A 12743-nucleotide genomic window follows, 5' to 3' on the forward strand; every position below is an offset into this window, starting at 1 on the left:
TGACCCCTGTTTTAGCATATACCATAAGGTCCTTTATAGGGGCCAGTCCAGGGGCCAAGACTGATCATCTTCATCATAAAACTGGTACCATTGCTAGTAGTCACAGATAGTCTCATTCTCCATGAAATCAAGTTAAATTAAGGAGCAAAAAGCTAAGAACTGTTACATATATTAACTTTATTAGCAGTATGCTCTTCCGAGAAAGTGTCAAGAGAACTGTAGAACATGTAAAATCCATTACATTTGCAACTTTGCTACAACACCTCACCCCTCCTTATACACACACGCACACATATACAAACACACAAACACAACCTCTCCGCGAAATCTTTGAAAATGGGTCTAATGCAGCTGTGGTCTGAGCCCCGAACGTTTTGACACTCACCGTCTTTTTATGAGCTCCTACGTCTGGTTTGTAAAAATAATAATAATAATCCTTCTACTCTCACTGGGTCTAAAACTACCCCTTCCTTGAAAATACAAAAAAAAGACCTGCGGTTTAAAATACTGTACAGAAACAAGCACCCCCAAGTTGGTGTAACTGGACCAGTTGGAAAGATGCAAGGCAGTTCCAGGAACACTCCACAGAGTTTTGTCAACAATCACACAATTGAATAGCATTTCTTCCTCCCACTTCTCCCACTGCCCCAAAGCACCCGTGTTTACATATTAAATAAAACATCAAACAAAAAAGCTACATGTAAACTTCATTGGTTGCCATCTGTTTAAAGTAATATTTATTTTTATTCATTAAAAAAATTCAAGTAAAGACGACACACCAGACCCTTTCCTGATGTGGCACCACCACAACATAATAAATCATCCAGTGATTGTTAAGAGTGCTGGACCAAGGTCTGGGAGTTCCAGGTTCAAATCCTCACTCAGTCACAAAGGCCACTGAAGCTCAGGTTTGCTAGGACAATGAAAGGAGGGGCTAGGCATGGCATGCCCTGAACTTCTTGAAGGAACAGTAGGGTATAAATGCAATTTGTAATAAATAATAATATAAGCAGACTTGACCTAATTGGTTGCAGGTCCCTGCTGTGGGTTTCAGAATTTGGAACCCAAAGATTTGTGGCCTCGCAGGGCTTGTCTGTCCCACCAGGTTGGTACTGGAGCCTGGGATGAATGATAAATGCAAGCCCACACCAGGTCCTTTGGATGCAAAAGCACTCTTTTTTAAAAGCAAGGATGGGGAACTGCTTGGACTGTCCAAATGCTGTTGGGCAAACAGAACTCCGAGTGGTCTCAACATCACCAGGAAGGCCAGAGTGGTCCCCCATCGCTGCTCATCGCTGCTCCTCCCCGAGGCTCCAGGGGGCCATGTCAGGCCCAGCAAACCTCTCAACTGAATACCAGAGCACCCGCCTTCTCAATTCCTCTCCCTGCACTACCACTGTGACTATCTGCCTCAGTGCTGGCACTGGTGCTCCAGACATAGCCACCACCTTTTATTCTGAAAATTGCTCATTTGCAGTGCTGCAAAAAACAAGAGGTCCTGGCACAACACTGTAAGCTGCAGACACACAGGAGGTGCAGCACCCAGCAGTGAACTGTGTAACATTGGAACAGGACATATTCCCCTGGGCATTGGATGGGCGTCTTCCACCCACACAGGTCTTAGGCAAGCAAGAACTAGCTCTGCCTCTTCTTCCCCAGGTGGCTGTTGTGAATGAAGCACATCCTGCACACGGTCAAGGGAGGCACAGCCTCCTTGCTTATTGTGGAACAAGCTATTCCAAAAAGGCAGAGGTCTGGGTTTCCCTGGTAAGCACTAAAATATCAGGAGGATAGGAAGTGGCTGTCGGTGCCATTCCCTGCTGCACACATCTGCCGGTGATAACAGTTTAACATTTTCAAATTATATATACCCATCAGCACACCTTATTTTAGACTAAGCAGTTCCCTTGTTTTCATAATACTTCTCTTGCCACATCCGCCTCCCCCCCCCTCCAAAAAAGAAAATTGTCACAGCTAGCAAGTGAATTTTCTTCTTCCTCTTCTTGCATAAAATGGCAAGATCCGTTGGTCGGATGCAAAAATGTGGGCTTCGGTCTCCACCAGCTGCAACAATGAAGGGGGGCAGGGGCCAATGGCTTTTTTTATTCTTTTCTTCATAACCATTACCAAGAGTCCAGTGTCCCAACTGCAAGTCCACAAATACAGGCACAGTGGATTAGATGTGTGTGTGTTGCTCTCATTGAAAGCCCAGGCTCCTTTTCCACACCAGTTTCTCATAGCACCACAACAGAAAGTGAAGGAAGAAATCAAAGCATAAAAGTGTGCCTAGAAGGCAGTGGAAGGGCCACTGCCTTCTCTAGGACACAAAAACTTGTTACTTCCAGAGGAGCATTTTGTTTCTTTAAAAAAAAAAAACAGGAGCCTGGGTAGCCTTGAGCTCAATTTTCCAATCCTTACATTGCCCCAGCAACAAAAGCAAACGGAAGAGAGGCAGGCAGCCATGTTTCTTCCTGAAGCTCTCTGCTGCTGCCCTCAGTGCTTCAAATCACCCCACCCCCTTTTAAGCAGTGGTAGGTCTCAAGTCCTCTCCTCCCCCCCCTTTCAGCAATGGTAGATCTCGTTGTCAGAGACTGGCAGTGTCCGTCGGGAACCTGAGCCCTTCGCCTCGGTCTCCCATATGTTGTCGTAACTGAAGTCGCTCTGGAAACTCTGGAGCTCGGCATAATCATGGTAGGCAGAGTCAAGGCGCTCCCGTCCGCTGTCGGGCAGGTCGTACGTTCTGAGGCTTTCGTCTATAGAGGCAGTGGATAGATTGCGACGCAGGAATTAGACATAATATCTAGACATAAACATGGGAAACTGCCTATGAAGGAGTACCTGCGTGCAAATGCACCTATTTGAGGCCCAAGCTGGGCATTGGAAACCTTGTCCTCTGGCCTGCCATTAGCAAATGTTGACTGACAGATACAGATCCCACAATTGTGGAATTCCCTCCAGGGAGATTCACCAAGCTACCTCCTCCTTTTGGTTTTAGATATGCTCTGGAAACCTTTCAACTCGGGGAATCTTTTTAGGACTGACTGGTGCATGGCCTTTTTCTAAAACCAAACCAAACTATGTTGTTTTGTTTGCTTAATACATTAAACATAGAGATCACCCTTTAGGTAAAACCTGCGTGTAAATAGGTGAGTTTTAAGCCTAAATGCCACTCTGGACTCGGGCCACACTTCTGCTTGTCCCTTGACTAAAAAGCACAGGTTGTTTGAGTGATTTTCCACTTATCCCGTGTTTTCTTGGCCCAGGTCCAAGCAGTTTTGCCTTTGCCCCACCGCTTTCCCCCATAAAACCCACTGTTTAGTGTTAAAGCGAAACAACGGGCAAACTTTGCAAAACCTGATTCAGCGCTAAACTGCAGGTTTTCCTGGGGGAAAGCAGCAGGCAAATGGAAGTGTGGATGAGCCTTGTGTTTAGCCATTGGAACTCACCCCATGACACTCAACCTCTTGAGCCACACCCCCTTGCCACAAGCCACACCTCTTCCTGGCCTTGCTTCACACCCTGTGTGCTTTTGCCTGGCCTGAATGTTACCTTGAGCTCCAAAAATTGTCTCTTATGCGTAGAAACCGTTCTATGGCTCGTTTGTTGCTCTGCTCCCTTTCTCCCTCTGTCCCACTCATCACTGGCATGTTGCCCAGGTGGGAATGCGCTCCTCGGGAGGAAAAACGTTCCCCACCCCAATGTATTCTTCTTTTTTTAGAGTACTTGGAGCTGGGATTGTATTGTGAGATAGCCCAAGAAACCCAGGCCTCCGAGGGACTCACCTGAATGCAGCAAGGAAGTTGTCAGAAATTCATCCCGTGATAGGGTGCTCTGAAAGGTGGAGGGAGAAGAGAGGAGAAACATAAAGTCACTGCTAGCAATGTCACTTAAATAAAGCAGATGAAATCCAGAGAGAAAAGAAATCTTAATAAGCTCTAACCCAGGAGCTAGCAAAACCCAAACACACTAAAGCAGGTGTGTGGGAATCTCTGGCCCTCCAGATGTTGCTGAAGTTCAACTCCCATCAGCCCCAGCAATCATGGCCAAAAATGAAGGATAATGGGAGTTGTGGTTCAGCAGCATCTGGAAGGCCACAGGTTCCCCACACCTGCACTAAGGAGTACTCCCCTTTAGACTGTACTCACTGAGGTCAAACAATCGGTGTCTGGAGGAGGCATCGCTGAGAAATTAAAAATGGACCCAGGCATGTTGCATCTCTTTTCAGGCGTTTGCTCTTGCCAGTGGTTGTCAGGCAGAGGTTGGGAGTTCTTCTTCTGCACCAGAAGATTATGGGAGACAGGGACAGACACAGGTAGGGCTGGGTAGCCATTCTGCTGCTCCAAGGAGCTCTTTCCATGGTGTTTCATGAACTTCAAAGGAAAAGGAAACACGGCTATATTTAACTGGTTATTCCAAGTGAAAGACCAAGGAGATTCTGTCTGACTCAACCTCTCTTGAAGCTTTGTATAAGGAACTGGTGGGAAAACTGTGGCCCCTCCAGGTGTAGTTCGAATTCATGTCCCAACAGAACTTCGAGAAAAGTTACTGATGCCTCTTCTACAGATAAATACTTGTACTTTATAAGGAGCTTGTACTTATTTCAATTTATGTCACACTGGTGGCTTTCCCCTCACAGCACACAATTTGGGGATTCCTTTGTTAAACTTTGGGGCTCCTTTTCAAGAGATCTACTGTCAACTTAATGTGCACAATACCTCTTCAAGGAAGTTGGGGTCTCCTGCTCTGTGCGAAGAAGGGGAATTTGGTGTATAAGGGTCAGCATACATAGGGGAGGAAGGCAGAGGCACGTTCTCCAGGTTAGTGGGGGGAGCTGTGCAAGTTCCTCTTCGCAAGTTCCACGGTGGCAGCTACAGGAAGAGAAAAGAAGGTTAATGAATGTGATGCCTCACTGCTTGAGCAGAAATTGGTTCCAGGGAAAGGTTAGTGCAGGGGTCAGCAAACTTTTTCACCAGGGCAGTGCAGCCCATACGGACTGCGCAAGTGTGGCATCCCACATGTGCGCACTCTGTATGGAATGCTGCATGTGCGCACTCCGTACGGAATGCCGCTGCTGCGCGAGCGGCAACCCATAGGGAGTGTGCATGTGCGGCAGCCCACCATATGGACGCTGTGAAAGCAGCATCCCGTACGGACTGCACATGTGCGATGACCGTACGGGATGCCACACATGCACAGTCTGTACAGGATGCCACTTGCGTGCTAGAGGCACCCGGGGCAAACCGCCCCCTACACCCCCACTTCCTACGCCCCTGCCTCAGACCTTGTGGGGGACTGGACTATATTTTGAAAAAAATAATGAACAAATTCCTATGCCCCACAAATAACCCAGAGATGCATTTTAAATAAAAGGACACATTCTACTCATGTAAAAACATGCTGATTCCCGGACTATCCACGGGCTGGATTGAGAAGGCAATTGGGCCGCATCCAGCCCCTGGCCTTAGTTTGTCTACCCATGGGTTAGTATACCTGCAACATCATATGTAATGCAGTGCATGCAGGGAACTATGATGTAAGCACTGGAATACGGGAAGAAGCTGTATAAAATTACTACTGGTACTAGAAGGGGAGAACCTCAGGCCTGAGAATTGAATTAGACTTATGAGTCACTTGTCACCTGAAAGTCTCCAAATGACTTACAATGCATTTAAAACAAATATAAATGTATCATGCCATAACAACAGAACAAAACAAACCTCGTGACAGAAAGGAAATGTTGGAAGCACACCACTAACAAAACACCATCATCATAGTTTATCAAAGGCCTGGGGCAAAAAGTTTTGTCTTTCCCTGGCGCTGAGAAGATGTCAAAGAAGAGGTATCAGGTGGACCTCACTGTGGACGGCATTCCACAGACAGCCACAACTGTAAAGCCCTCTCCCTTATCACACCTTTGAGCCTCCTAGCAATCCTTTTAAAAATGAACTTCCCAACCTCTGATTTATACTAGCAGCAGTTCCCCAGGTTTTCAGGCAGACATCTTTCCCAGCCCTGCCTCAACCTCGGCACATGTCCTGCCTCTGAGTTGCAATTCCTTGCTACCAACATAAGAGCCTGCTGGATCAGGCCAATGGCCCATCTTGTCCACCCAGATGCCTGTGGGGAAGCCCCAAGCAGGACCCAAGCACAAGGGGCCTCTCCCCTGTTGTGGTTTCCAGCAACTGGCATTCAGAAGCATTGCTGCCTCTGACTGTGGAGGCAGAGCATAGCCATCGTGGAGGCAGTTCGAACATCAGTCCCATCTCCTGGTCGCTTACATTGTTCACATCCAGATGCAACGGGGGAAGAGCAGGATGGTGGTGTTGCTGCACCACGGTGGAGTACGGCTCATTGTACACTGGAGAAACAACTTCTCCACTGGGATGCTCTGGGATGAGCTGGAAATGGTTCCTTTCCCCATCCTGGCTCTGTGGTTGTGGCTGCAGGGCCAGTGGCCCACATTTCCCTTTGGATTTTCGAGAGCTTCCTTTCCTTTTCAGCTCAGCTTTTGGCATCGCTGTGCTTGTCGAGACTGGCTTTCCTGGACACTGAAAAGAAAAGGAGAATTCGTTATTTGGTTATATGAGAACCAAGCTGCAGTTATGTGCATTTTCCTCTAACATGATGATCATGGATTACGTTCTTTTGTCCTGTCTCCTAGTTATATCTCCTTGTTGTAACTTCCTCTTTGGTCCCGACTCTCACTGTGCCTTTTTAGTTTAGTTTTATTAAACATTTATTCATTAAATTTATGCTTGCCTTTTTTTATTTTAAAAGATTTATACACCACATAATTGTAAAACCCTCCAGGTGGTTTACAAAAATAATGAAACAATGAAATGATCAGTACAATAGTTAAAAGCAACCAACATTTTTTTAAAAAAGTTATTAAAATCAGCAGCAAGCTAAAAGCCTGATTAAAATCCATGTCGACATTCTGCATGTCTGGAGAGGCCTGCCTAAACAAAAATCTTGTTAGCAGACTCCAAAAAGGGTACAGCAAACTCTCCCAAGCAAAAACCAGAACAAAAGAGAAAGCCATGCAAATTTGTTTAATTGATTGAATTCTCAGAATTTAATGTTTCTTGATGCAGAATTAGGATTACTATTTTAGAGATCCCGCCCCCGTCGCAGAATATATACACGCCCTGGTGGTCAGGATTCAAGGATCCTGCTCATGAAGGAGATGGCATGAAAACCACTTCATGTTGCAACTTATCTGGGCATCTAATTTCCAAAAAAATTACCTACCTGGACTGGTTGAGCCTGGGAGTCATCAGCTAGTCGGCATTCTGGCATCACACCAAACAACTGCCTCTCGGAAAGGGAGCCCGCGCTGTTCTGGGAATGATGTGTGGATGTTGCCCCCTTCCCTCCTGATGCCCACGAGTTTGTTCGGCCATCAGACGTGAGTGAGCCTCTCCCGCTTCCTGAGAACTGAAGCAACAAACGTGGAAGAGGAGGATAGGGTTCTTGGTTATTAAATATTGCATAGTTACAGCTGACTTTCTTTGGGCCAATGTGATACAGAAGGATAGAGTGCTGGTTACTGGCAACAAAGACCCAGGTTCAAATCCTACCCAGTTATGGATTTATCTGGCACAATCTACCTCTCAGGGCTGTTGTTAAGGGAAAGTGCAATTAACGAACTGAAAAGTGCAACAGGAATGGTACACAATAAACGTGAAAGACAGTTCTCACAATTAATATCAGGTCAGTGGCCCGTCTAGCATCCTGTTCTCACAGCGGCCACCCAGATGTCACACATTGGCATGAAGAAATAAAACCCACACAGTACTGGGACCATCTTTGCTCTCAAAGACTCTCACAGAATGGTATAACACTTGTAGGATGCAAAAGCGACACAACCACTGGAACACTACATCATCTCTGCCCCCACTTTGACGGGTCTGTAGCTAGTGCACAATAAATGGATGGGGAAACAGCCAACTCCTAAGTATTCTGCATAGGTTGTTTTGTTTTTAGCAAGCAGGGAGTCTGTGGAACCTTACCTGAGCCAGGTGGTGTGGCTTTGGTCCTGAGAAGCTCTCCGATCCAGAAAGGGAGGAATCAGCATTACGGAACTGAGCTGTCTTAAGGCAGTACAGCCATTCTTGGTAATCGTCATAGCTGGGGCAAATCACCCGAATGGAGTTGATTAAACGGCCTGCAAAGAATATAACATTACGTTGCCTTGACCATGATTCACTCGGGATGTCACACCGGATCATGGTTTGCAAGCTCCTTTCAAAAAGCACGGTTGGGAAGTTCTGCTTTATTTACCCACTTAACCCAGTCCTGTCTGACTGGCAGTGGGTCTCCAGTACCTCTGAACCTCCAGGACCTTCCCCATCACCAGCTCTTTGATCCTTTTAACAGGAGATGCTGCTGGGGATTAAACCTGGGGCCTTCTGCATGCAAAGTATGTGCTTTGCTCCATGATGATTTCTGACTCTGGATTGCTACTTCATTAGAACAAACCATACTTAAAGCTTCCTTAACCACAGTCTAAATGGAGCCTATGATTTCTCCATTCTCTTTCGAATGCTGCTTTCCCCCCTAATCTTGCCTTGTAGAGAAGTGTCCCTTCAACAACTTGGTCTGATTACCTAAGGCACCACAATTTCTGCCACTTCCTCCACCTGAATTAAACAGCCCCCTTCTTACTTCTATGCTTGTGATTTGTGGCATACCTTCTATTAGGAAAGATGTTTTCTCGTTTTCTTCAAATTGCACCTGGATTGCATTCAGAGGCAGTTCTCCCTGTTGGCAGAGGGGGGTGGGGTGGGGGTTAGTAAAATCGAAAGAAAAAAATTAGCACACACCTTCCAAGCCTGAGTTTCCTCCTGTTGAAAATATTTTAAAATAAATAAGCAAATGCTCCTTCCAGCAGCACCTTTCAGACCAACTAAGTTTATCATTGGTATGAGCTTCTTCAGATACACTGAAACAGATGTCACCAGACCCTTTTATATAGTGAGAGGGTGGGGAGGGGTATTACTCAGAAGGGTGATGGGAATGGGTGATTGGCTGATAGGTGTGGTAAACCTGTTGACGACTGTTAACGACTGCAATTGGTCTTACAGGAAAAAGCAAGGGGTGAGAACCCAATGTCTCTATTCAGACCAGGTATCTCCATGGTTTTAAGTTTAGTAATAAGTTGCAATTCAGCAACTTCTCTGTCCAGTCTATTTCTGAAATTCTTCTGTAATAAGACAGCTACTTTGAGATCTTTTATAGAATGTCCTGGGAGATTGAAGTTTTCTCCTACAGGTTTCTCTGTCTTGTGATTCCTGATGTCAGATTTATGTCCATTTATCCTTTGGCGTTACACACGGTAACAAGGTTATGCTTAAAATATTACAAGGAAGGCTTAAGCAGTATGTGGACCGAGAACTGCCAGAAGTGCAAGCTGGATTTCGAAGGGGCAGAGGAACCAGAGACCAAATTGCAAACATGCGCTGGATTATGGAGAAAGCTAGAGAGTTCCAGAAAAACATCTACTTCTGCTTCATTGACTAAGCAAAAGCATTTGACTTTGTCAACCACAGCAAACTACCGGTATGGCAAGTTCTTAAAGAAATGGGAGTGCCTGATCACCTCATCTGTCTCCTGAGAAATCTCTACGTGGGACAAGAAGCTACAGTTAGAACTGGATATGGAATAACTGATTGGTTCAAAATTAGGAAAGGAGTACGACAAGACTGTATATTGTCTCCCTGCTTATCTAACTTATATGCAGAATTCATCATGCGAAAGGCTGGACTGGATGAATCCCAAACTGGAATTAAGATTGCCAGAAGAAATATCAACAACCTCAGATATGCAGATGACACAACCTTGATGGCAGAAAGTGAGGAGGAATTAAAGAACCTTTTAATGAGGGTGAAAGAGGAGAGCACAAAATATGGTCTGAAGCTCAACATAAAAAAAAACCACTGGTCCCGTCACCTCCTGGCAAATAGAAGGGGGAGAAATGGAGGCAGTGAGAGATTTTACTTTCTTGGGTTCCATGATCGCTGCAGATGGTGACAGCAGTCACGAAATTAAAATACGCTTGCTTCTTGCGAGAAAAGCAATGACAAACCTAGACAGCATCTTAAAAAGCAGAGACATCACCTTGCCGAAAAAGGTCTGTATAGTTAAAGCTATGGTTTTCCCAGTAGTGATGTATGGAAGTGAGAGCTGGACCACAAAGAAGGCTGATCGCCGAAGAATTATGCTTTTGAATTATGGTGCTGGAGGAGATTCTTCAGAGTCCCATGGACAGCAAGAAGATCAAACCTATCCATTCTTAAGGAAATCAGCCCCGAGTGCTCACTGGAAGGACAGATCCTGAAGCTGAGGCTCCAATACTTTGGCCACCTCATGAGAAGAGAAGACTCCCTGGAAAAGACCCTGATGCTGGGAAAGATGGAGGGCACAAGAAGAAGGGGACGACAGAGGACAAGATGGTTGCAGTGTTCTCGAAGCTACCAACATGAGTTTGACCAAACTGTGGGAGGCAGTAGAAGACAGGAGTGCCTGGCATGCTCTGGTCCATGGGGTCACGAAGAGTCGGACACAACTAAACGACAACAACAACAAATCCTTTGCTGTAGGGTTTGGCCTGTTTGTCCAATATAGAGAGCTGAAGGGCACTGTTGGCATTTGATGGCATACACAATGTTAGATGATGAGCAATTAAATAGTCCTGAGATGGTATGTTTGATGTTGTTGGGGCCAGTAATGGTGTTGTCCAGGTGTATGTGGCAGCAAAGTTGGCATCTGGGTTTATTGCAGGCTTTAGTACCAGTGTCCATGTTAAGTCTGGTGGTTGTATTGCTGTGGGTGAGTTGTTGTTTAAGATTGGGTGGCTGTCTGTAGGCAATGAAAGATCTTCCTCCCAGAGCTTGAGAAAGAGAACTGTCATTGTCTAGGTGAGGTTGTAGATATCTGATGATGCGTTGAACTGTTTTAACTTGGGAGCTGTATGTGATTCCTAGTGGTGTTCTGTTATTTTCTTTTTGGGGTCTGTCTTGCAGCAAGTTCTCTCTGGGTATCAGTCTGGCTCTGTTGATCTGTTGTTTAACTTCATTGGGCGGATATTTTAGTTCTAAAATGGTTTGCTGTAGATCTCTTAGGTGAGAGTCTCTATCTGTAGAGTTGGAACAGATGCAGCTGTAACGCATCATGTCTGGCTTGCAGGCTTCCCATGGGCTTCTGGTTGGCCACTGTGAGAACAGGATGCTGGATTAGATGGGCCCCTGGCCTGATCCAGCAGGCTCATCTTATGTTCTTACCAGTAAGGTGGGTAAGGACCCTGCAAAGGAATCAAGGGGCTTTGCCAAGGTCCCTTTTATTGAGCACAAATCGTGATGAATGCACATGTTATCCTGGTGATTATACACAACCCTTGCTTCCCGCACTACTCGTGCCTACTAAAGTTTTTTTTGGGGGGCACTGCATACCCCATAGCTTCCTGCTAGCATCCTGTAATTTTTTATACCACAAACGTTCTGGTTTGTTTTTTGTCCTACTTTTGTTGTGCTATAGCGCAAGAGCAATAATGCACTAACATTGGGGAAGCATCACAGATAATCTAATAAAGTGGAATGATGCATTGGCAGTCCTGTATACATCTACCACTAATGTGCTATTATTGCATCAATGATACGTTACGGAATACAGCTGCAAAAAAATAAAAGAAAAAATCCCACCAGCCTGAAGGGGCCCAGGATGAATTTTTGTTTTCATACAACTGCCCCGTAAACAGACCAGAACAAATGCTCAATAGAAATCAAATATAGTTTAACCCTCATGTAAGCTTTGAGCAAACAAATCAAGATGAACGTTCAATAAACAGGCCATCCGTTCCAGAAGCACCATGATAGTGCCTCCAGTCACTATTTTATGGGAGGAATTCTAGCGCATACTGGTTTGGGCATTTTATGAGTTGAAGCACTCTGTCTCCCTAGCACAACAAATCTACCTTAAAAAAAACACCCCAGACTTTTTGCAGTTAGGGAAGTTATCTTCCCATGTTATCTAATAATAAACATTGGCAATAAAAACAAATCTAAATACTTCTACTACGAAGCATAGCCTTAAAAAGCTGGGTCTCTGTCTTGGATCTATGTTGTCAAAGAGGAAACACCCGCATACAAGAGGAGCCTATCAGGAAGCTCGAGGGAGCTCCAATATTTGCAGATCTATTTGTATTTTTAAATGAAGAGAATCCCCAAAACAGCTGAAAGAGAACCGAGCATGCTCAGTAGCAAAAGAATGTTTGTGGGCAAGGGGGAAAGGAATGGGGTATGTGCTCAGCTCTTGTTTGTGTGTTTCCCACAGGCATCTGGTTGGCCACCATGAGAACAGGATACTGGATGGGCCACTGGGCTGATCCAATGGCCTGGCTCTTCTTACTTGAAAATATGTGGACACTTAGACAATGCGTAATGCAGCCCCAGAGGAATTAGGCAAGGAGGGGGCTTTAATGTTTAGCTGTTTCCTTTGACAAACACAAACATAGTTAGGCAAATCAATGTCACTAGTTTGCATAATTTAGGCAGGTTACAGAATCCAACTGTTGGTGCATGGACTAGACAGAGCCCTTCAGTGGGGTGGAGAGGCTTTCTTATTTACTTTCTTAGTATCCAAGAAAAGGTCATGTCTGACTGGCACACTTAACAGAAGCACCCCACACTGCAACTATTTGTTGCATGTCTCCCTGGTGTGTTTACCTAAAAAAACAGTTGCAACAG

At 45.4% G+C, this 12743-nt stretch overlaps 1 protein-coding gene across 1 annotated transcript in view; it reads right to left on the bottom strand.

The window, feature by feature from the left end:
• Positions 1-322: 322 nt before the first annotated feature.
• PLEKHN1 (pleckstrin homology domain containing N1) overlaps positions 323-12743 on the bottom strand; it is a 58142-nt gene continuing 45721 nt past the window's right edge. The window contains exons 9-16 of the mRNA XM_035118074.2: positions 8694-8763; positions 8013-8167; positions 7252-7437; positions 6279-6548; positions 4716-4868; positions 4146-4370; positions 3783-3831; positions 323-2753 (exon numbers count right to left, since the gene is read on the bottom strand). Of these exons, the coding sequence (XP_034973965.1) occupies positions 2563-2753; positions 3783-3831; positions 4146-4370; positions 4716-4868; positions 6279-6548; positions 7252-7437; positions 8013-8167; positions 8694-8763 (1299 nt within the window). The 3' untranslated portion in view covers positions 323-2562. The remainder of the gene's footprint in view (positions 2754-3782; positions 3832-4145; positions 4371-4715; positions 4869-6278; positions 6549-7251; positions 7438-8012; positions 8168-8693; positions 8764-12743) is intronic.

The sequence above is a fragment of the Zootoca vivipara genome, chromosome 6 (assembly GCF_963506605.1).
Source record: "Zootoca vivipara chromosome 6, rZooViv1.1, whole genome shotgun sequence".
NCBI classification, from domain to species: domain Eukaryota; kingdom Metazoa; phylum Chordata; class Lepidosauria; order Squamata; family Lacertidae; genus Zootoca; species Zootoca vivipara.